At 41.0% G+C, this 24,767-nt stretch overlaps 1 protein-coding gene across 1 annotated transcript in view; it reads right to left on the minus strand.

The window, feature by feature from the left end:
• The window catches only part of LOC128643569 (TBC1 domain family member 31), a gene marked incomplete at both ends in the record, with an annotated part of 50,087 nt that extends 25,683 nt beyond the window's left edge, over positions 1-24,404 (minus strand). The window contains 3 exon segments of the mRNA XM_053696411.1: positions 11,402-11,481; positions 23,868-24,059; positions 24,204-24,404. Coding sequence (XP_053552386.1) covers positions 11,402-11,481; positions 23,868-24,059; positions 24,204-24,404 — 473 coding nt within the window.
• Between the last annotated feature and the right edge of the window lie 363 nt (positions 24,405-24,767).

Here is a 24,767-nt window from a genome sequence, read left to right on the forward strand (position 1 = left end):
TTAAAAAATTGTTTCCTATAGTCGACCCCACAAAGGACTTATGGCAGACAGTCCCCAAGGTCGAGGGGGCGGTTTCTACTCTAAACAAGCGCACCACTATACCCATAGAAGATAGTTGTGCTTTCCAAGATCCTATGGATAAAAAATTAGAAGGTTTGCTAAAAAAGATGTTTGTTCAGCAAGGTTACCTTCTACAACCAATTGCATGCATTGTCCCTGTCACTACAGCCGCGTGTTTCTGGTGCGATGAGCTAGAAAAGGCGATTATTAGTAATTCTTCTTCTTATGAGGAGATTATGGACAGAATTCGTGCTCTTAAATTGGCTAATTCTTTCACCCTAGACGCCACCTTGCAATTGGCTAGGTTAGCGGCAAAAAATTCTGGGTTTGCTATTGTGGCGCGCAGAGCGCTTTGGTTAAAATCTTGGTCAGCGGATGCGTCTTCCAAGAACAAATTGTTTGACATTCCTTTCAAGGGGAAAACACTGTTTGGCCCTGACTTGAAAGAGTTTATCTTTGATATCACTGGGGGCAAGGGCCACGCCCTTCCTCAGAATAGGTCTTTCAAGGCCAAAAATAAACCTAATTTTCGTCCCTTTCGCAGAAACGGACCAGCCCCAAGTGCTACGTCCTCTAAGCAGGAGGGTAATACTTCTCAAGCCAATCCAGCCTGGAGACCAAGGCAAGGCTGGAACAAAGGAAAGCAGGCCAAGAAACCTGCCACTGCTCCCAAGACAGCATGAGATGCGGGCCCCCGATCCGGGACCGGATTTGGTGGGGGGCAGACTCTCTCTCTTCACTCAGGCTTGGGCAAGAGATGTTCTGGATCCTTGGGCGCTAGAAATAGTCTTCCAAGGTTATCTTCTGGAAGTGATTCATCCTGTTCCATTAAAAGAACGAGGGATGGGGTTCTACTCCAATCTGTTCGTAGTTCCCAAAAAAGAGGGAACGTTCAGACCAATCTTAGATCTCAAGATCCTAAACAAGTTTCTCAAGGTTCCATCGTCCAAAATGGAAACCATTCGAACAATCCTTCCATCCAGAAAGGTCAATTCTTGACCACGGTGGATTTAAAGGATGCGTATCTACATATTCCTGTCCACAAGGAACATCATCGGTTCCTAAGGTTCGCATTCCTGGACAAGCATTACCAGTTCGTGGCGCTTCCTTTCGGATTAGCCACTGTTCCAAGGATTTTCACAAAGGTACTAGGGTCCCTTCTGGCGGTGCTAAGACCAAGGGGCATTGCTGTAGTACCTTACTTGGACGACATTCTGATTCAAGCGTCGTCCCTTCCTCAAGCAAAGGCTCACACGGACATAGTCCTGGCCTTTCTCAGATCTCACGGATGGTAAGTGAACGTGGAAAAGAGTTCTCTATCTCCGTCGACAAGAGTTCCCTTCTTGGGAACAATAATAGACTCCTTAGAAATGAGGATTTTTCTGACAGAGACCAGAAAAACAAAACTTCTAAACTCTTGTCGGATACTTCCTTCCGTTCCTCTTCCTTCCATAGCACAGTGCATGGAAGTGATAGGTTTGATGGTAGCGGCAATGGACATAGTTCCTTTTGCGCGCATTAATCTAAGACCATTTCAATTGTGTATGCTCAGTCAGTGGAATGGGGACTATACAGACTTGTCTCCGAAGATACAAGTAAATCAGAGGACCAGAGACTCACTCCGTTGGTGGCTGTCCCTGGACAACCTGTCGCTAGGGGTGACCTCCCGCAGACCAGAGTGGGTCATTGTCACGACCGACGCCAGTCTGATGGGCTGGGGCGCGGTCTGGGGATCCCTGAAAGCTCAGGGTCTTTGGTCTCGGGAAGAATCTCTTCTACCGATAAATATTCTGGAACTGAGAGCGATATTCAATGCTCTCAAGGCTTGGCCTCAGCTAGCGAGGGCCAAGTTCATACGGTTTCAATCAGACAACATGACGACTGTTGCGTACATCAACCATCAGGGGGGAACAAGGAGTTCCCTGGCGATGGAAGAAGTGACCAAAATCATTCAATGGGCGGAGACTCGCTCCTGCCACCTGTCTGCAATCCACATCCCAGGAGTGGAAACTTGGGAAGCGGATTTTCTGATTCGTCAGACATTGCATCCGGGGGTGTGGGAACTCCATCCGGAAATCTTTGCCCAAATCACTCAACTGTGGGGCATTCCAGACATGGATCTGATGGCCTCTCGTCAGAACTTCAAGGTTCCTTGCTACGGGTCCAGATCCAGGGATCCCAAGGCGACTCTAGTAGATGCACTAGTAGCACCTTGGACCTTCAACCTAGCTTATGTATTCCCGCCGTTTCCTCTCATCCCCAGGCTGGTAGCCAGGATCAATCAGGAGAGGGCGTAGGTGATCTTGATAGCTCCTGCGTAACCACGCAGGACTTGGTAGGCAGATCTGGTGAATATGTCATCGGCTTCACCATGGAAGCTACCTTTGAGACGAGACCTTCTTGTTCAAGGTCCGTTCGAACATCCGAATCTGGTCCTACTCCAGCTGACTGCTTGGAGATTGAACGCTTGATCTTATCAAAGCGAGGGTTCTCAGATTCTGTTATTGATACTCTTGTTCAGGCCAGAAAGCCTGTAACTAGAAAAATTTACCACAAAATATGGAAAAAATATATCTGTTGGTGTGAATCTAAAGGATTCCCTTGGGACAAGGTAAAGATTCCTAGGATTCTATCCTTTCTTCAAGAAGGATTGGAGAAAGGATTATCTGCAAGTTCCTTGAAGGGACAGATTTCTGCCTTGTCTGTGTTACTTCACAAAGAGCTGGCAGCTGTGCCAGATGTTCAAGCCTTTGTTCAGGCTCTGGTTAGAATCAAGCCTGTTTACAAACCTTTGACTCCTCCTTGGAGTCTCAACTTAGTTCTTTCAGTTCTTCAGGGGGTTCCGTTTGAACCCTTACATTCCGTTGATATTAAGTTATTATCTTGGAAAGTTTTGTTTTTGGCTGCAATTTCTTCCGCTAGAAGAGTTTCAGAATTATCTGCTCTGCAGTGTTCTCCTCCTTATCTGGTGTTCCATGCAGATAAGGTGGTTTTACGTACTAAACCTGGTTTTCTTCCAAAAGTTGTTTCTAACAAAAACATTAACCAGGAGATAGTCGTGCCTTCTTTGGGTCCGAAACCAGTTTCGAAGAAGGAACGTTTGTTGCACAATTTGGATGTTGTTCGCGCTCTAAAATTCTATTTAGATGCTACAAAGGATTTTAGACAAACATCTTCCTTGTTTGTTGTTTATTCTGGTAACAGGAGAGGTCAAAAAGCAACTTCTACCTCCCTCTCTTTTTGGATTAAAAGCATCATCAGATTGGCTTACGAGACTGCCGGACGGCAGCCTCCTGAAAGAATCACAGCTCATTCCACTAGGGCTGTGGCTTCCACATGGGCCTTCAAGAACGAGGCTTCTGTTGATCAGATATGTAGGGCAGCGACTTGGTCTTCACTGCACACTTTTACCAAATTTTACAAGTTTGATACTTTTGCTTCTTCTGAGGCTATTTTTTGGGAGAAAGGTTTTGCAAGCCGTGGTGCCTTCCATTTAGGTGACCTGATTTGCTCCCTCCCTTCATCCGTGTCCTAAAGCTTTGGTATTGGTTCCCACAAGTAAGGATGACGCCGTGGACCGGACACACCTATGTTGGAGAAAACAGAATTTATGTTTACCTGATAAATTACTTTCTCCAACGGTGTGTCCGGTCCACGGCCCGCCCTGGTTTTTTAATCAGGTCTGATGATTTATTTTCTTTAACTACAGTCACCACGGTATCATATGGTTTCTCCTATGCAAATATTCCTCCTTAACGTCGGTCGAATGACTGGGGTAGGCGGAGCCTAGGAGGGATCATGTGACCAGCTTTGCTGGGCTCTTTGCCATTTCCTGTTGGGGAAGAGAATATCCCACAAGTAAGGATGACGCCGTGGACCGGACACACCGTTGGAGAAAGTAATTTATCAGGTAAACATAAATTCTGTTTTTGATTGAAGAATAAACTAAGTAGAAAGCACCACAGACTCTCACGACCTCCTATCTATGTTGAGGCTTGCAAGAGAATGACTGTATATGGCAGTTAGGGGAGGAGCTATATAGCAGCTTTGCTGTGGGTGGACTCTTGCAGCTTCCTGTTGGGAAGGAGAATATATTCCATAAGTAATGGATGATCCGTGGACTGGATACACTTAACAAGAGAAAGTGTAAATATAAAAAGACTGTGCACATTTTGTTAATGGCAGTAAATTGGAAAGTTGTTTAAAATTGCATGCGCTATCTGAATCATGAAAGTTTCATTTTGGCGATGACCTTGTATCTAAGTCTCTGCAGACTGCCCCCTTATCTCAGCGCTATTTACAGACTTGCATTTAAGTCAACTAGTGCTGACTCATGGATAACTCCACAGGAATGAGCCCAATGTTATCTATTTGACCCACATGAACTAGCAGTGTCTTGATGTGAAAAGCTATAAAAATGCACTGAGATAAGAGACGGTCTGTAGTGGCATAGAGACCGGTAGAAATTTAGAGGTTTAAAAGGTTATAAAGTATATTAAAGGGGCGGTCTAGTCAAAACTAAACTTTCATGATTGAGACAGAGCATGCAATTTTAAACAACTTTCCAATTTAATTTTATCATCAAATTTGCTTTGCTCTCTTGGTATTCTTTGTTGAAAGCTAAAACTAGGTAGGCTCATATGCTAATTTCTAAGACCTTGAAGGCCCCCTCTTATCTCAGTGAATTTTGATTGTTTTCAACAGCTAGACGGCACTAATTCACGTGTGCCAAATAGACATTGTGCTCACTCCTGTGGAGTTATTTACAAGTCAGCACTAACTGACTAAAATGCAAGTTTATAAAAAGCACAGAGATATGGGTTAGTCTGCAGAGGCTTAGATACAAGGTATTCACAGAGGTAAAAATTGTATTAATATAACTGTGTTGGTTATGCAAAACTGGGGAATGGGTAATAAAGGGATTATGAAAATTCTGATGTTGTGCAAAGTTGGGGAATAGGTAGTAAAGGCGTTATCCATCTTTTTAAATTTTTTGGAGTAGACTGTCCCTTTAAGCATGAAATACTTCACACATCCCCAGTACCACCCCTTGTGATATACCATATTCTTGTAATTCAGCCACTAAACTTTTTTTTTTTACATTAATAAACCTTTGCTTCAAAAATTTTCAAAACCTAAATTTTTTCTTTCATGGTATAATTTTAAACAACTTTCCAAATTTACTTCTATTAACAAATTTGCTTCATTCTCTTGGCATCCTTTGTTAAAGGATCAGCAAAGTAGTGCATCGCTGCTCCTAAGCCTACCCAAGTATGATTTTTAACAAAGCATACAAAGAGAACGAAGCAAGCTACATAATAGAAGTGAACTGGAAAGTCGTTTAAAACTGCATGCTTTATCAGAATCATGATAGTTTAATTATGAGATTACTGTCTCTTTAAAAAAGGGACACTGTTCTGTAAAATGCGTTCAAAATTACTTGTTTATACTGCAGAGTATTAAATGTATAAGAAATGATGTAGCATTTTTGCTTATTAAAGCCATCAATAGTCAGCTATTGAAATGCTATTTAAAGGGACACTGAACCCAATTTTTTTCTTTTGTGATTCAGATAGAGCATGCAATTTTAAGTAACTTTCTAATTTACTCCTATTATCAATTTTTTCTTCATTCTCTTGCTATCTTTATTTGAAAAAGAAGGCATCTAAGCTTTTTTTTCATTCAGAACTCTGGACACCACCTGTTTATTGGTGGATGAATTTATCCACCAATCAGCAAGGACAACCCAGGTTGCTTACCAAAAATGGGCCGGCATTTTCAAATAAAGATACCAAGAGAATGAAGAAAATTTGATACTAGGAGTAAATTAGAAAGTTGCTTAAAATTTCATGCTCTTTCTGAATCATGAAAGAAAACATTTGGGTTCAGTGTCCCTTTAAGAATGGAGATTCACACTTCATATCCTCCTCTATCCCCAAGTATTGGACTCGCGATTACACCCAACATTTTCATGCGACATCAACCACAAAAAAGAGGCGAGTATCAATCCTGATCCATCACTCTCTTTCATTTGCACACAGGGAGACAATATCATACAAGGAGGGGAGGTATATTCTAGTCCAGGGCCAGTTGCAGGGAGTAGATGTAGTACTCTGTAACATTTATGCACCCAACGAGAAGCAGAATGTTTTTATTAAGAATATATCCCATGTGCTGACCAATTGGTCTAAGATGCGCATTATCCTAGCGGGGGACTTTAATTTAGATCTACAAAACCTGGTCTACAGAAGCCCCAACATACTATCTAAGAAAAATAAGAGACTGAGAGCTATGGCTACTACCACTTTGGAGCTACTTAGGCCACACTCCCTGATTGACACCTGAAAGGCTTTATATGGCATAACCACTGACACTACCTATTACTCTGCAGCCCATAAAATGTACTCTAAAATAGATTATATCTTTATAAGTCAGATACTTCAGCCAGTTCTTCGTTCAGGTAGCATTCATACATGTGTATTGTCGGACCACTCCATAACACAAATTCAATTAGGGGAACTAAGGGACCCAAATAGACTACAAGCCTGGACTTATGATCCCGCATGTTTACAAAATCCACAAACCAAAACTAATCTTATTAAAGCGCTAGCCGAATATTGGAATATTAATTTAGATTCTACCGTTAACCCTATATCTGTCTGGGCGGCCCATAAATCAGTAGTTCGAGGCTTACTAATTAAAGAAAAAACAACATATAAAAAGAAAATTAGGACACATCTTTCTCAGTTGAATGCTGAAATAGAGACGTTGGAACGAGAGCATAAACTGACTCTCTCTGATACTGCTCTCCATTCCCTACAACTTAAAAGACAAGCATTAGCAAAATATTTAAACGAAAATTCTGCCAAAATGGCACACAAACTGAAAACAAACTATTTCTTATACGCGAACAAGCCAGACAGATATCTAGCTAAAAAAATTAGAGATTCACAACAAGCCTCATCCATTCCATTACTGGTAAACTCGGAGGGCACTTTGACCTCTCACCCACAAGAGATAGTGGATACTTTTGCTAATTATTACGGACAGCTGTACAACGGCAAAAAAGTTTCTCACTCTAACACTACTCAACAAGTATGCAGGAATTTTCTAGGTAAAATTACAGAACAAGATAGGGACAAGTTGAACGCTAAAATAACCCAGGGAGAGATAGTGGCAGTTCTAAAAGACCTTAAACCAGGGAAGGCACCGGGCCCGGATGTCTTCCCTGGAGAATACTACAAGTTGTTTAAGTCAACTTTGGTACCTCATTTGGTCAAGTTTGCGAACCACATTATGGAGGGTCACGAGATTCCGACAGAATTACTCCAAGCCAAGATAATAGTTTTACCAAAACCGGGGAAAAATCTGAAATATTGCCCTAGCTACAGACCCATCTCCCTTATAAACCAAGACATAAAAATAGTGACAAAAATACTGGCCAATAGACTTAAACAGATTATCCCAACGGTAGTGCATCCAGATCATGTGGGCTTTATCGCGGGAAGGGAGGCCCCTGACAACATAAGGAGAATGGTAGCGGTGGTAGACCATCTGACGGACACGGAAGTGCCTTCTCTGCTCCTATCTCTGGATGCGGAGAAGGCATTCGATAGAGTGGATTGGCAATATATGTGGACAGTGATGGAGGAAATGGGAATTGGAGGCTCCTTCCTTACAGCAATTAAGAACGTCTACTCCAACCCCACAGCAAGAGTTAGGGCGATAGGACACCAATCCACAATAATTCATATAAAAAATGGCACCAGACAAGGGTGCCCCTTATCGCCACTCTTGTTCGTGCTCTGTATTGAGCCACTGGCGGCGATCATTAGGAATAATGCAGACATCACAGGTTTACAAATTGGAAGGTTTACTTATAAGATAACTTTATTTGCAGACGACGTCTTACTGACTTTGACCAAACCTCTACTGACCTTACCGAACTTATACAACACCATAGCTGAATTCTCTACTATCTCTGGGTATAAAATAAATTTAGACAAGTGTGAAGCCCTCCCCATAAGTCTACCGAAACATACGATCAAACTTATAGAAGCTAATTTTGAATTTAGGTGGGTTAAAAAAAGCATTAAATATCTGGGACTTAACCTAACCCCCCATTCTAGTGACCTATACAAATACAACTATGTACCGTTACTTAAACAGATCCGGTCAGATCTAAACAGATGGCGAACATATAACTTTTCATGGTATGGGAGATTAACGTCCATTAAAATGAACGTACTGCCAAGAATTCTATATTTATATAGAGCTCTTCCAATTAAGATAAATAGGCAAGAGATAGATTATCTACAGTCAGCTCTGCATAGTATTCTAAGAGACAAAAAAACAGGCAAGAATACCATTGCAAATCTTAATACGCCACAGACAGCTAGTGGGGGGTGGGATTACCTAATCTCCTTGACTATTATAAAGCTTCTAGGCTGGCTCAGGCATCCCTGTGTGGCAGGAGAGATAAACATATCCTTTGGCCAGCCCTCGAAGCTGAGCTGGGAGGACTCGACTCTCCGGAGGACATCTTGTGGAATTGGGAGGCGGCGAGAGAGAGATCAAAACAATGTTCTACAATCACCAGGTTGTCGGCCCGGGAGTAGTACTCTACCCTTAGGGCTACTTATATGTCCCTCACGATCTCTCTACAAAAACCCTTAAGGTATCTGATAGCCAATGAATATAGGCCGCTCATCAGCAAATGGAAGAATTAAGGACTCTATAGAGTCGCAGATATTATTAAAAAGGGGGTTCCCATCTCGTTCTCACAGCTAAGCCAACAACTAGACCCGACCCCCCTACGATGGTTCTTATATCTACAGATCACCTCGGCTGTTCATGCCTATATATCCGGCTTTACACCCCGGCCCATCACAACTTTAGAAAAGTTAAGCAGTTCAGCTAACAGACCAAAACACGCAATCTCACAAATGTACCTAGACTTGCAAAAGACTAAAACTAAGTCCAAGTCCACCTTAGTGCTTAGATGGGAGTCAGAGGTTGGAGTGGAGTGGGGTCAGGAAGAATGGGACAGAGTGTTCTTTGAATCAAGTAAAAACTGCTGATCTTAGAGAAAACATCATAAAAACTTCCTTTAGGTGGTACTTAACACCTATCCAGACAGCCCACTCAGATAAAACAATTTCCAGACTATGCTACAGGGGATGTAAAGAGGTGGGAACATACCTTCACATGTGGTGGGAGTGCCCCAGAGTTAGGGAAATATGGGTTAAACTTTCTGAATTTTTAAGTGAATTACTAGAAGAACAAATAACCCTTGAAGCCCCACAAGCAGTATTACATGCTAATATAGATAGATTCAACAGACACATCAATTTATTAGAATAGTATGCACCGTAACAAGAACAAGTATAGCGAGATACTGGAAAAGAGACACCCCCACCTGGTCGGAAATTATGTCCAAATTGTGACAGACTTACTCTATATATATGAATCAGCGGCACACATACAAAACACGACAGACTCCTTCCAAAAGATATGGTATTATTGGTTGCTGGGGGGCGAGGGAGGGAAAACCCCAGTATCAACTGACTTATAGGGAATGGGGGCTGGGAAGAAAGGGAAGTGGTGTAGATTTGAAGTTCACCCCTATGAGTATGTGGGATAATGGTCATTGCTCTGAAGTTTAAAGTGTAATGGAGATAATTAACAAATTTTTATTTGGAATAGGTATACTTATGAAAAGGTGATGAACACTGGTTATTTAGTTAGTTATTATGTAATTTAAAGTTTGTATGTTTATAATGGTTCATTTTGCAAGAGCGGGCCCTCTTAGGCCTAATCCTTCTAGTGGACCCTCACTAATCCCCTCTCGCTACTAGGACCATCCCAAAGGAACGGATGGAGAGACCTTACCCCCTCATCACAACTACTAACTTATTCACCTCTCTTGCTCCAACACTAAGAGACACATGTAAGGGATCCGAATATGAATAGTCCTGTAGCTCCTAATCTGCATAGCAACTCTTAGACGTCAGTCCTCTGGCATAATTGTCTCACCAATGGATAAATAATGTAAACAGGATGATTCTTATAAACTAGAACCCTGAATGTATCTGGCATATTCTACGGGACCTTCCATTTCTGTTTATAATTCTTTTGCAGACAGGACATAAATCCAATTGAGGAGGGGAATAGTCGACACTGATTGTATACTTCTGTTTTTACTGTTTGTATCGTAACCTTTTTTTTTTCAAAATGTTCAATAAAAACGATTTAATCTAAGAATGGGGATTCAGCAAGCAAAACCAACTATTTCAGATTCAAAAATATCTCCCTCTTTACCACCTCTGGGAGGTTAAAGGGACAGTCTACACTTGAATTATTATTGTTTAAAAAGAAAGATAATTCCTTTATTACCATTCCCCAGTTTTGCATAACCAACACGGTTATATAAATACACTTTTTACCTCTGTGATTACCTTGTATCTAAGCCTCTACAGACTGCCACTTATTTAAGTTCTTTTGTCAGACTTGCATTTTGGCCAATCAGTGTTGACTCCTAGGTAACTGCACGGGCGTGAGCACAATGTTATCTATATGGCACACGTGAACCAACACCCTCTAGTTGTGAAAAACTGCATTCAGATAAGAGGCAGCTTTCAAGGGTTTATTAGCCTATGAGCCTACCTAGTTTTAGCTTTCATCTAAGAATACTAAAAGAATAAAGCAAACTTGATGATAAAAGTAAATTAGAAAGTTGTTTAAAATGACATGCCCTATATGAACATTAAAGTTTATTTTTGACTAGACTGTCCCTTTAATGTACGCTATCTCCTGTTAGCGTAATTTTTCTATAGAACATAAACACATTCATATTTTGAGTATAGGTGGCAGTTTTAACAAACAAATACAGCTATTTAAAATGACAAAATAAAATTTAATGAGCTGTTTGCAATAAATTGAATACACTCCAGCTGGTAAACTAAATAATAGTAATAATGCTCTGTGCATCGCTGTAAGCAAATTAACGCACCCAGCTCTATCGATTGAGCTCCACTTGTAATCTAGCCCATTCTGTTTGTTTTGAAATACTGCCTCAAATCAGGATACAGTTGATAAACCAATCAGGAGCCAACATACGTATGTATTATCCAGTCACTGGAGCAGCACAAGCTTTTCAGAAGTACAACTTTACTATGAACCTGACAGAAGTTAATTCAACAGTAAAAAAGAGGGACATTATACATTAAATGGAACTCAAAATTCTTGTTAATATTTCTGCTAGTGTCCATGTTAACAACAGAGAAATAACAGACTGTTTAGTAAAGAATTAAATAGACTATTCTAAATGTGTATATTTTACCTGTATTTTGTAGGGTATTCCCCAAATCCTTTCAGTAAACCCTGGAGGCGTTTTTTATTTAGTCCACTTGGCAATTCATTCTGTAGAAAGAAAAACCCTCTTAGTAAACATTGCAATTGATAGAAAAACGTGCAACATAAGGAAAACAGAATTTATGTTTACCTGATAAATTACTTTCTCCAACGGTGTGTCCGGTCCACGGCGTCATCCTTACTTGTGGGATATTCTCTTCCCCAACAGGAAATGGCAAAGAGCCCAGCAAAGCTGGTCACATGATCCCTCCTAGGCTCCGCCTACCCCAGTCATTCGACCGACGTTAAGGAGGAATATTTGCATAGGAGAAACCATATGATACCGTGGTGACTGTAGTTAAAGAAAATAAATTATCAGACCTGATTAAAAAACCAGGGCGGGCCGTGGACCGGACACACCGTTGGAGAAAGTAATTTATCAGGTAAACATAAATTCTGTTTTCTCCAACATAGGTGTGTCCGGTCCACGGCGTCATCCTTACTTGTGGGAACCAATACCAAAGCTTTAGGACACGGATGAAGGGAGGGAGCAAATCAGGTCACCTAAATGGAAGGCACCACGGCTTGCAAAACCTTTCTCCCAAAAACAGCCTCAGAAGAAGCAAAAGTATCAAACTTGTAAAATTTGGTAAAAGTGTGCAGTGAAGACCAAGTCGCTGCCCTACATATCTGATCAACAGAAGCCTCGTTCTTGAAGGCCCATGTGGAAGCCACAGCCCTAGTGGAATGAGCTGTGATTCTTTCAGGAGGCTGCCGTCCGGCAGTCTCGTAAGCCAATCTGATGATGCTTTTAATCCAAAAAGAGAGAGAGGTAGAAGTTGCTTTTTGACCTCTCCTTTTACCAGAATAAACAACAAACAAGGAAGATGTTTGTCTAAAATCCTTTGTAGCATCTAAATAGAATTTTTAGAGCGCGCACAACATCCAAATTGTGCAACAAACGTTCCTTCTTCGAAACTGGGTTCGGACACAAAGAAGGCACGACTATCTCCTGGTTAATGTTTTTGTTAGAAACAACTTTTGGAAGAAAAACAGAATTTATGTTTACCTGATAAATTACTTTCTCCAACGGTGTGTCCGGTCCACGGCGTCATCCTTACTTGTGGGATATTCTCTTCCCCAACAGGAAATGGCAAAGAGCCCAGCAAAGCTGGTCACATGATCCCTCCTAGGCTCCGCCTACCCCAGTCATTCGACCGACGTTAAGGAGGAATATTTGCATAGGAGAAACCATATGGTACCGTGGTGACTGTAGTTAAAGAAAATAAATTATCAGACCTGATTAAAAAAACCAGGGCGGGCCGTGGACCGGACACACCGTTGGAGAAAGTAATTTATCAGGTAAACATAAATTCTGTTTTCTCCAACATAGGTGTGTCCGGTCCACGGCGTCATCCTTACTTGTGGGAACCAATACCAAAGCTTTAGGACACGGATGAAGGGAGGGAACAAATCAGGTCACCTAAATGGAAGGCACCACGGTTTGCAAAACCTTTCTCCCAAAAATAGCCTCAGAAGAAGCAAAAGTATCAAACTTGTAAAATTTGGTAAAAGTGTGCAGTGAAGACCAAGTCGCTGCCCTACATATCTGATCAACAGAAGCCTCGTTCTTGAAGGCCCATGTGGAAGCCACAGCCCTAGTGGAATGAGCTGTGATTCTTTCGGGAGGCTGCCGTCCGGCAGTCTCGTAAGCCAATCTGATGATGCTTTTAATCCAAAAAGAGAGAGAGGTAGAAGTTGCTTTTTGACCTCTCCTTTTACCGGAATAAACAACAAATAAGGAAGATGTTTGTCTAAAATCCTTTGTAGCTTCTAAATAGAATTTTAGAGCGCGAACAACATCCAAATTGTGCAACAAACGTTCCTTCTTTGAAACTGGTTTCGGACACAGAGAAGGTACGATAATCTCCTGGTTAATGTTTTTGTTAGAAACAACTTTTGGAAGAAAACCAGGTTTAGTACGTAAAACCACCTTATCTGCATGGAACACCAGATAAGGAGGAGAACACTGCAGAGCAGATAATTCTGAAACTCTTCTAGCAGAAGAAATTGCAACTAAAAACAAAACTTTCCAAGATAATAACTTAATATCAACGGAATGTAAGGGTTCAAACGGAACCCCCTGAAGAACTGAAAGAACTAAATTGAGACTCCAAGGAGGAGTCAAAGGTTTGTAAACAGGCTTAATTCTAACCAGAGCCTGAACAAAGGCTTGAACATCTGGCACAGCTGCCAGCTTTTTGTGAAGTAACACAGACAAGGCAGAAATCTGTCCCTTCAGGGAACTTGCAGATAATCCTTTTTCCAATCCTTCTTGAAGGAAGGATAGAATCTTAGGAATCTTAACCTTGTCCCAAGGGAATCCTTTAGATTCACACCAACAGATATATTTTTTCCAAATTTTGTGGTAAATCTTTCTAGTTACAGGCTTTCTGGCCTGAACAAGAGTATCGATAACAGAATCTGAGAACCCTCGCTTCGATAAGATCAAGCGTTCAATCTCCAAGCAGTCAGCTGGAGTGAAACCAGGTTCGGATGTTCGAACGGACCCTGAACAAGAAGGTCTCGTCTCAAAGGTAGCTTCCAAGGTGGAGCCGATGACATATTCACCAGATCTGCATACCAAGTCCTGCGTGGCCACGCAGGAGCTATCAAGATCACCGACGCCCTCTCCTGATTGATCCTGGCTACCAGCCTGGGGATGAGAGGAAACGGCGGGAACACATAAGCTAGTTTGAAGGTCCAAGGTGCTACTAGTGCATCCACTAGAGCCGCCTTGGGATCCCTGGATCTGGACCCGTAGCAAGGAACTTTGAAGTTCCGACGAGAGGCCATCAGATCCATGTCTGGAATGCCCCACAGCTGAGTGACTTGGGCAAAGATTTCCGGATGGAGTTCCCACTCCCCCGGATGCAATGTCTGACGACTCAGAAAATCCGCTTCCCAATTTTCCACTCCTGGGATGTGGATAGCGGACAGGTGGCAGGAGTGAGACTCCGCCCATAGAATGATTTTGGTCACTTCTTCCATCGCTAGGGAACTCCTTGTTCCCCCCTGATGGTTGATGTACGCAACAGTTGTCATGTTGTCTGATTGAAACCGTATGAACTTGGCCCTCGCTAGCTGAGGCCAAGCCTTGAGAGCATTGAATATCGCTCTCAGTTCCAGAATATTTATCGGTAGAAGAGATTCTTCCCGAGACCAAAGACCCTGAGCTTTCAGGGATCCCCAGACCGCGCCCCAGCCCATCAGACTGGCGTCGGTCGTGACAATGACCCACTCTGGTCTGCGGAATGTCATCCCTTGTGACAGGTTGTCCAGGGACAGCCACCAACGGAGTGATTCTCTGGTCCTCTGATTTACTTGTATCTTCGGAGACAAGTCTGTATAATCCCCATTCCACTGACTGAGCATGCACAGTTGTAATGGTCTTAGATGAATGCGCGCAAAAGGAACTATGTCCATTGCCGCTACCATCAACCCGATCACTTCCATGCACTGAGAAGCTTTGTTTTTCTGGCCTCTGTCAGAAATATCCTCATTTCTAAGGAGTCTATTATTGTTCCCAAGAAGGGAACCCTTGTTGACGGAGATAGAGAACTCTTTTCCACGTTCACTTTCCATCCGTGAGATCTGAGAAAGGCCAGGACTATGTCCGTGTGAGCCTTTGCTTGAGGAAGGGACGACGCTTGAATCAGAATGTCGTCCAAATAAGGTACTACAGCAATGCCCCTTGGTCTTAGCACAGCTAGAAGGGACCCTAGTACCTTTGTGAAAATCCTTGGAGCAGTGGCTAATCCGAAAGGAAGCGCCACGAACTGGTAATGCTTGTCCAGGAATGCGAACCTTAGGAACCGATGATGTTCCTTGTGGATAGGAATATGTAGATACGCATCCTTTAAATCCACCGTGGTCATGAATTGACCTTCCTGGATGGAAGGAAGAATAGTTCGAATGGTTTCCATCTTGAACGATGGAACCCTGAGAAACTTGTTTAAGATCTTGAGATCTAAGATTGGTCTGAACGTTCCCTCTTTTTTGGGAACTATGAACAGATTGGAGTAGAACCCCATCCCTTGTTCTCTTAATGGAACAGGATGAATCACTCCCATTTTTAACAGGTCTTCTACACAATGTAAGAATGCCTGTCTTTTTATGTGGTCTGAAGACAACTGAGACCTGTGGAACCTCCCCCTTGGGGGAAGTCCCTTGAATTCCAGAAGATAACCTTGGGAGACTATTTCTAGCGCCCAAGGATCCAGAACATCTCTTGCCCAAGCCTGAGCGAAGAGAGAGAGTCTGCCCCCCACCAGATCCGGTCCCGGATCGGGGGCCAACATTTCATGCTGTCTTGGTAGCAGTGGCAGGTTTCTTGGCCTGCTTTCCCTTGTTCCAGCCTTGCATTGGTCTCCAAGCTGGCTTGGCTTGAGAAGTATTACCCTCTTGCTTAGAGGACGTAGCACTTTGGGCTGGTCCGTTTCTACGAAAGGGACGAAAATTAGGTTTATTTTTTGCCTTGAAAGGCCGATCCTGAGGAAGGGCGTGGCCCTTACCCCCAGTGATATCAGAGATAATCTCTTTCAAGTCAGGGCCAAACAGCGTTTTCCCCTTGAAAGGAATGTTAAGTAGCTTGTTCTTGGAAGACGCATCAGCCGACCAAGATTTCAACCAAAGCGCTCTGCGCGCCACAATAGCAAACCCAGAATTCTTAGCCGCTAACCTAGCCAATTGCAAAGTGGCGTCTAGGGTAAAAGAATTAGCCAATTTGAGAGCATTGATTCTGTCCATAATCTCCTCATAAGGAGGAGAATCACTATCGACCGCCTTTATCAGCTCATCGAACCAGAAACATGCGGCTGTAGCGACAGGGACAACGCATGAAATTGGTTGTAGAAGGTAACCCTGCTGAACAAACATCTTTTTAAGCAAACCTTCTAATTTTTTATCCATAGGATCTTTGAAAGCACAACTATCCTCTATGGGTATAGTGGTGCGTTTGTTTAAAGTGGAAACCGCTCCCTCGACCTTGGGGACTGTCTGCCATAAGTCCTTTCTGGGGTCGACCATAGGAAACAATTTTTTAAATATGGGGGGAGGGACGAAAGGAATACCGGGCCTTTCCCATTCTTTATTAACAATGTCCGCCACCCGCTTGGGTATAGGAAAAGCTTCTGGGAGCCCCGGCACCTCTAGGAACTTGTCCATTTTACATAGTTTCTCTGGGATGACCAACTTGTCACAATCATCCAGAGTGGATAATACCTCCTTAAGCAGAATGCGGAGATGTTCCAACTTAAATTTAAATGTAATCACATCAGGTTCAGCATGTTGAGAAATGTTCCCTGAATCAGTAATTTCTCCCTCAGACAAAACCTCCCTGGCCCCATCAGACTGGGTTAGGGGCCCTTCAGAAACATTATTATCAGCGTCGTCATGCTCTTCAGTATCTAAAACAGAGCAGTCGCGCTTACGCTGATAAGTGTTCATTTTGGCTAAAATGTTTTTGACAGAATTATCCATTACAGCCGTTAATTGTTGCATAGTAAGGAGTATTGGCGCGCTAGATGTACTAGGGGCCTCCTGAGTGGGCAAGACTCGTGTAGACGAAGGAGGGAATGATGCAGTACCATGCTTACTCCCCTCACTTGAGGAATCATCTTGGGCATCATTGTCATTGTCACATAAATCACATTTATTTAAATGAATAGGAATTCTGGCTTCCCCACATTCAGAACACAGTCTATCTGGTAGTTCAGACATGTTAAACAGGCATAAACTTGATAACAAAGTACAAAAAACGTTTTAAAATAAAACCGTTACTGTCACTTTAAATTTTAAACTGAACACACTTTATTACTGCAATTGCGAAAAAACATGAAGGAATTGTTCAAAATTCACCAAATTTTCACCACAGTGTCTTAAAGCCTTAAAAGAATTGCACACCAAATTTGGAAGCTTTAACCCTTAAAATAACGGAACCGGAGCCGTTTTGAACTTTAACCCCTTTACAGTCCCTGGTATCTGCTTTGCTGAGACCCAACCAAGCCCAAAGGGGAATACGATACCAAATGACGCCTTCAGAAAGTCTTTTCTAAGTATCAGAGCTCCTCTCACATGCGACTGCATGCCATGCCTCTCAAAAACAAGTGCGCAACACCGGCGCGAAAATGAGGCTCTGCCTATGCTTTGGGAAAGCCCCTAAAGAATAAGGTGTCTAAAACAGTGCCTGCCGATATTATTATATCAAAATACCCAAATAAAATGATTCCTCAAGGCTAAATATGTGTTAATAATGAATCGATTTAGCCCAGAAAAAGTCTACAGTCTTAATAAGCCCTTGTGAAGCCCTTATTTACGATCGTAATAAACATGGCTTACCGGATCCCATAGGGAAAATGACAGCTTCCAGCATTACATCGTCTTGTTAGAATGTGTCATACCTCAAGCAGCAAGAGACTGCTCACTGTTCCCCCAACTGAAGTTAATTGCTCTCAACAGTCCTGTGTGGAACAGCCATGGATTTTAGTGACGGTTGCTAAAATCATTTTCCTCATACAAACAGAAATCTTCATCTCTTTTCTGTTTCTGAGTAAATAGTACATACCAGCACTATTTCAAAATAACAAACTCTTGATTGAATAATAAAAACTACAGTTAAACACTAAAAAACTCTAAGCCATCTCCGTGGAGATGTTGCCTGTACAACGGCAAAGAGAATGACTGGGGTAGGCGGAGCCTAGGAGGGATCATGTGACCAGCTTTGCTGGGCTCTTTGCCATTTCCTGTTGGGGAAGAGAATATCCCACAAGTAAGGATGACGCCGTGGACCGGACACACCTATGTTGGAGAAACCAGGTTTAGTACGTACCACCTTATCTGCATGGAACACCAGATAAGGAGGAGAACACTGCAGAGCAGATAATTCTGAAACTCTTCTAGCAGAAGAAATTGCAACCAAAAACAAAACTTTCCAAGATAATAACTTAATATCAACGGAATGTAAGGGTTCAAACGGAACCCCCTGAAGAACTGAAAGAACTAAGTTGAGACTCCAAGGAGGAGTCAAAGGTTTGTAAACAGGCTTGATTCTAACCAGAGCCTGAACAAAGGCTTGAACATCTGGCACAGCTGCCAGCTTTTTGTGAAGTAACACAGACAAGGCAGAAATCTGTCCCTTCAAGGAACTTGCAGATAATCCTTTCTCCAATCCTTCTTGGAGAAAGGATAGAATCTTAGGAATCTTTACCTTGTCCCAGGGGAATCCTTTAGATTCACACCAACAGATATATTTTTTCCATATTTTGTGGTAAATTTTTCTAGTTACAGGCTTTCTGGCCTGAACAAGAGTATCAATAACAGAATCTGAGAACCCTCGTTTTGATAAAATCAAGCGTTCAATCTCCAAGCAGTCAGCTGGAGTGAGACCAGATTCGGATGTTCGAACGGACCTTGAACAAGAAGGTCTCGTCTCAAAGGTAGCTTCCATGGTGGAGCCGATGACATATTCACCAGATCTGCATACCAAGTCCTGCGTGGCCACGCAGGAGCTATCAAGATCACCGACGCCCTCTCCTGATGGATCCTGGCTACCAGCCTGGGGATGAGAGGAAACGGCGGGAATACATAAGCTAGTTTGAAGGTCCAAGGTGCTACTAGTGCATCTACTAGATTCGCCTTGGGATCCCTGGATCTGGACCCGTAGCAAGGAACCTTGAAGTTCTGACGAGAGGCCATCAGATCCATGTCTGGAATGCCCCACAGTTGAGAGATTTGGGCAAAGATTTCCGGATGGAGTTCCCACTCCCCCGGATGCAATGTCTGACGACTCAGAAAATCCGCTTCCCAATTTTCCACTCCTGGGATGTGGATTGCAGACAGGTGGCAGGAGCGAGTCTCCGCCCATTGAATGATTTTGGCATAAGTCCTTTCTGGGGTCGACCATAGGAAACAATTTTTTAAATATGGGGGGAGGGACGAAAGGTATACCGGGCCTTTCCCATTCTTTATTTACAATGTCCGCCACCCGCTTGGGTATAGGAAAAGCTTCTGGGAGCCCCGGGACCTCTAGGAACTTGTCCATTTTACATAGTTAAACACTAAAAAACTCTAAGCCATCTCCGTGGAGATGTTGCCTGTACAACGGCAAAGAGAATGACTGGGGTAGGCGGAGCCTAGGAGGGATCATGTGACCAGCTTTGCTGGGCTCTTTGCCATTTCCTGTTGGGGAAGAGAATATCCCACAAGTAAGGATGACGCTGTGGACCGGACACACCTATGTTGGAGAAATGTCTACAAACGTCAAAAAGGAGGATGTTGGACCAAACTAAGATCTGCTACTGCAACTAACCAGGGAACACACACAAGCAAACAGACATGTATGAAGTTCCGCCATAATATATATATATCAAGAAATCTAAAGAGGAGACGTCAGCACCAGCCAATTCATCAAGGTATCATCTTTATTTACAGTGACATGAAGACAAAGCAGCAGCGACGTTTCGAGTCTGACTCTTAATCATGCTATAGAATACTACCATTCAATCCCTTATATAGCACCTGTGTAACACTTAATTCACCTGTTCATTATCTGACAGCATATACATTTCATATTCCTCTATCGCCACCTAGTGGCTGTATATAATTATTGCTCAGTTTAAATGAACTTTTTTCCTTTTCACTTTTTAATATTACATTTTTTAGGGTATTGCTAAAATGGTAGTTGGAATTATGTACAATATATATATATATATATATATATATATATATATATATATATATATATATATATATAAACAATACTAAATAATTAAAAAAAACTCTAAATGCATATACATATATGAAATGTATATGCTGTCAGATAACGAGCAGGTGAATTAAGTGTTACACAGGTGCTATATAAGGGATTGAATGGTAGTATTCTATAGCATGATTAAGAGTCAGACTCGAAACGTCGCTGCTGCTTTGTCTTCATGTCACTGTAAATAAAGATGATACCTTGATGAATTGGTGGTGCGGACGTCTCCTCTTTGGATTTCTTGCTTTATGTATGAGAGGTGTGCAGGAGCCTCTGACGTGCGAGCACCCCATACAAACAAAGTTTGATGAACTTTTTCATGTGTGTGCTGGATCCTCCATTTTGTTATTTTTATTATATATACTGTATATACACAAAGTGCAGTGCTTTACTCAAAAATGTTTCTTGAACTTTTGTTTTTATTCACATGGCTTTTTGTACATTTAGAACGCTTTGTTTAGTAAAATGAATTGATTCATTTTTTTTTTTTTTAGTTTTTCCATCAATAGAGTCTTTTTTTTTTTCTGTCAAAGATGATGTAATGGAACACACTTGTTGTTTTACTCCTAAACCAGGCTGGCCTGCTTAGAAAATGTTTGATTATTTAAAGAGACAAAGGCATGTGATCTCTAACAACTTTACAATGTACTTTTATTAACTAATTTGCTTTGTTCTCTCGATATCATTTGTTGAATATGATACCTAGGTAGACTCATGAGCTGCAGATTGGTGGCTACACATATCTGCATGATCTTATTGGCTCACCCAGTGTGTTAACTAGCTCCCAGCAAGGCATTGCTGCTGCTTCAACAAAGGATAACAAAAGAATGAAGCAAATTAAATAGAAGCAAACTGGAAAGCTTGATTTGTGAAAGAAAAATTAGGGGTTTCATGTCCCTTTAAGACTCTGATATGCTAATGGAATGTTCAAACACCTATCAAACAAAGGGATGTTGTAGTGCAAAATATACCACATATAATGTTTGAACTACTTAACGTGCATTTAGCTTTAGAATGAATTACTGTTTCAGACTGAATTTCTTTCTACAGAAATAAACTGTATAATTACATAATAATTATAATTACATAATACATTTGGTGCAAAATCATTTGTTGCAACCCCAGAACAACTCGATGACAATACTTTATTTACTTCAACCTATCCATTAACTCTGCAGTGGTAGAAACATTCAAACTTTAGAATTAAGGGATAATCTAATGCATATTTTTGGAATAGTCAATTATTTAAAAATTTTACAAATGTTTTATAGTACATGAGGACTTAATGTGCATTTTTATTTCATTTACTTAAAGGGACAGTGTAACCTAAATTTGTCTCCCTTTTAAACGCTGGAGTATATTAAATTGTTTACAAATCGCTAATTGACCTTAATTTCAGCATTAAAAATGGCAGATTTTGCCTGTGGTATCCCTAACTATACTGAAAGTTTCTATACAAAGGGACATAAAACAAGTTGGGATAGAGACAAAATAATATAATATGTACTTTAAATTACTTTACCTGCAAATTTATACTGCAGTTCCTTGCCATTAACCCTTTCTTTTTAGTTTCTGAATTGTAAAGCTCTAAATCCCCCCACACATTTCCTTCTATGACTGTATCTATATCTATTGTTGTTTTGGTAGAATGCAAAAGTGCATAGGGATTATATGCTGGAGCATCCCTAGAAGCTGTGAACTCAGGTGAAATACAATGCCTGTGTCTAAACACTGATAAAGGGGGATGGAGTTGGCTGCTCCAGACAGCTTAGCTATAATTCATTTTGCTTATTTTTTTAAATTAGTTGAAAATACTTGCCAGCAATTTAAAAAAAACAAATGTTTTATGCAAACTATTTTTAATTAATTATCCCTTTAAGTATAGGCTTTGGAAAAGCTGAACAACATAGCAAAGCAGAAGAAATTACACTCCCAGCAGGAGGTGGTCGAAATAAGTAATACAATGTTAAAGTGTTCATAAACTTCCCGAACCTGCCACCAACCATTTAAATTATGGCAATGTTCAACATAAGTTTATTCATGAAAATGTATTTTTCTGCCTATTACTAACAATATTAGGTATCCTTACTCTTTATTACTTGCTTGCTCATTAATGGAAAAACAATTGTACAGTGCACAGTCCCTTTAAATATTGCGGAAGTGGCTTCTATTCAAATTTGTAAGTCTGATACACACAAAACAATAGCGTAAAATATGTTATATCTAATGAGAAAGAAAATCTCTTACAATTTTAAATACAAATCTGCACAACATTAATATGTTTTATGTGATGTTCAGGTCAGTACTTGCTAAGCACAAATTAGTGTAGTAATCCTGTTTGATGTGTTCAGTATTCTTATGCTTTTTAAATTAAACTGTTTGTATCTTACATATGACGATCTTATATACCATACATGGGATCAAATAGAAACAAGTGCTATTAAGTGTATTCTTGAGTCTTTTTTTCACAAAATTTGTATTAAAACACAGCAAAATATAAGGTATCATTATAGGTGCTAATGGGTTATGTTAAAGGAAAATAAAACCAAAATCTCCAAAAATTGGCTCAGCACTGAGGTAAAAAAAAAGGCTTAAAAGGGAAAGGGTTAAAAGGAATATAAAGGGCAAAATTGAAATCTGCATGGGTGCACTTCAATTTTACATAGTATCATTATTTGAAAAACACTTACATTTGCAAAAATACTTCTAGTATAATGTATAACTATTATTCAGTGGCATATACACATATGCTGTAAGGGCCTGTGGACCAGTATTCAGACGCCATGCCTGTTGGCGGTGGTGTCTATTGCTTCCTCCAATCGTTGCGTGGCCTAACAAACTGGATGCCAAAGGGGGCACGCAACGATTGGAGGAGCCAGATTCATCATCACTGTGCTAAGTACAGCAGAAGCTGTGGGCAGAGGATCGCCGGTCTGCTTTCCGTAAAACAAAGGTATTTTTTAAAAATTAGCTTAATTGTAAAATTGATGAATGAAAGTGTCCCTGTTTTTAAGATTATTTTAAAGAAACTGGGCACTGATTCATTAAACTTTACATTCACTTTAAGGGCTAAACAAATGGTGCCATACTCTGTACAGTGCCAGTTGTTAAAAAGGATACTAAACGCAAATTCCCTATCCATGGTGCTGAACCTAAAATGGGCTGGCTGCTAAGATTTACATTCCTGATTTTCAAATAAAGATAGCAAGAGAACAACGAAAAATTGATAATAGGAGTAGAAGTAAATCAGAAAGTTGCTTAAATAACAAAACAGCTTTGCTGCAGCTGTTTTTCAATAGCCAAACTACACCCACCACTTGCAGGAGTCAATCAGGATGTGTTATTGAAGTAGACACAGCTAGCCACGGTCATTACCTAAGCACAAACACATGGTTTGTTTTGCAATTATCTTATAATGGCTACTGGAGCTATTTAGGTATCGATAAGTAGCAAAGCTAAGCTTGTGAAATCTGCTTTGAGCATTCTGAGTTTTTAGAACCATAAAAGGGGGCAACATAAATAATCAATTAATATTGCAAAGCTCCTGTACTATGGATAATTGAACATTTTATATTACAATCGCAAGCTGTTTACTGTCCCTTTAAGACCACATTGTATGCAAACAATAAGAGATAAATACTTCTTTATTTTCAGATGTGATGTTTCCATCTGGTCTCAAAACTCTGGTCTGGATTTTTTCTTCTTTCGATTTCCAGGGTCTACATGTCCTTCCCGATGACACTTTGATCTTCTCAGCACTAACTCCTGACTTGTTAGCAGTTGAGTCTTTGTCTTTAGTCAGATCAACTACTTTAACTAGGGGCGGTGGTGGCTAGAATAACAATATACAGAGAAAAGTAGAACCTTAGTATAAAAGTTATTTTCGTTGCCAAAGGGTATATAAGAAACGTCTAACAATATAAGCAATTTATTCCGTATACAAGCTAGGATAGGTCTTATGATGCAGATATATTACCTTGTTGATTTCCTTGGTTAGTGCTTGGACATTATATATATTCAGGCTTCCATTCTCCATGACGCTTGATATGTAGCGGCCATTTGGGCTCACACACAATGTGGTAATGCCGTCCTCATGGCTTCCAATATCAAACACAAGTTTGCATGTGTGAATGTTAATGAAACGCACGATACCTTCCTGGCTGAGCACTCCCAATACCTTAAGAAAAAGAAAGTGAAAATGTTCATAGTTATTGATGATCCCTTGTGCCTTGATGCGGCTAAACAACCATTGAGTATATCAAAGGCAACTTGTTTCTCATTTCTGCCCTCAAGCACCCAGAACAGACCATATTGTATTTGTCCGTGTGTGCTGGTCAGCGGCTCACTCACGTGTGTTTAGGATTACAAATCCTGTGAGGGGCAGTTCATGAATGGGGAAATGCTGATATAAATGGGCACCACAGTGAAATATCACAAGTAAAATGTGCCAAGCAAACAATCTAATAAACTGTGTATGAAATTAAATTAAGATGCCTGAAATGTGATAATATTTACGTTTACTTTTTTTAATGAAAATAAA

Source organism: Bombina bombina, unplaced genomic scaffold, assembly GCF_027579735.1.
Source record: "Bombina bombina isolate aBomBom1 unplaced genomic scaffold, aBomBom1.pri scaffold_1500, whole genome shotgun sequence".
Classification (NCBI taxonomy): domain Eukaryota; kingdom Metazoa; phylum Chordata; class Amphibia; order Anura; family Bombinatoridae; genus Bombina; species Bombina bombina.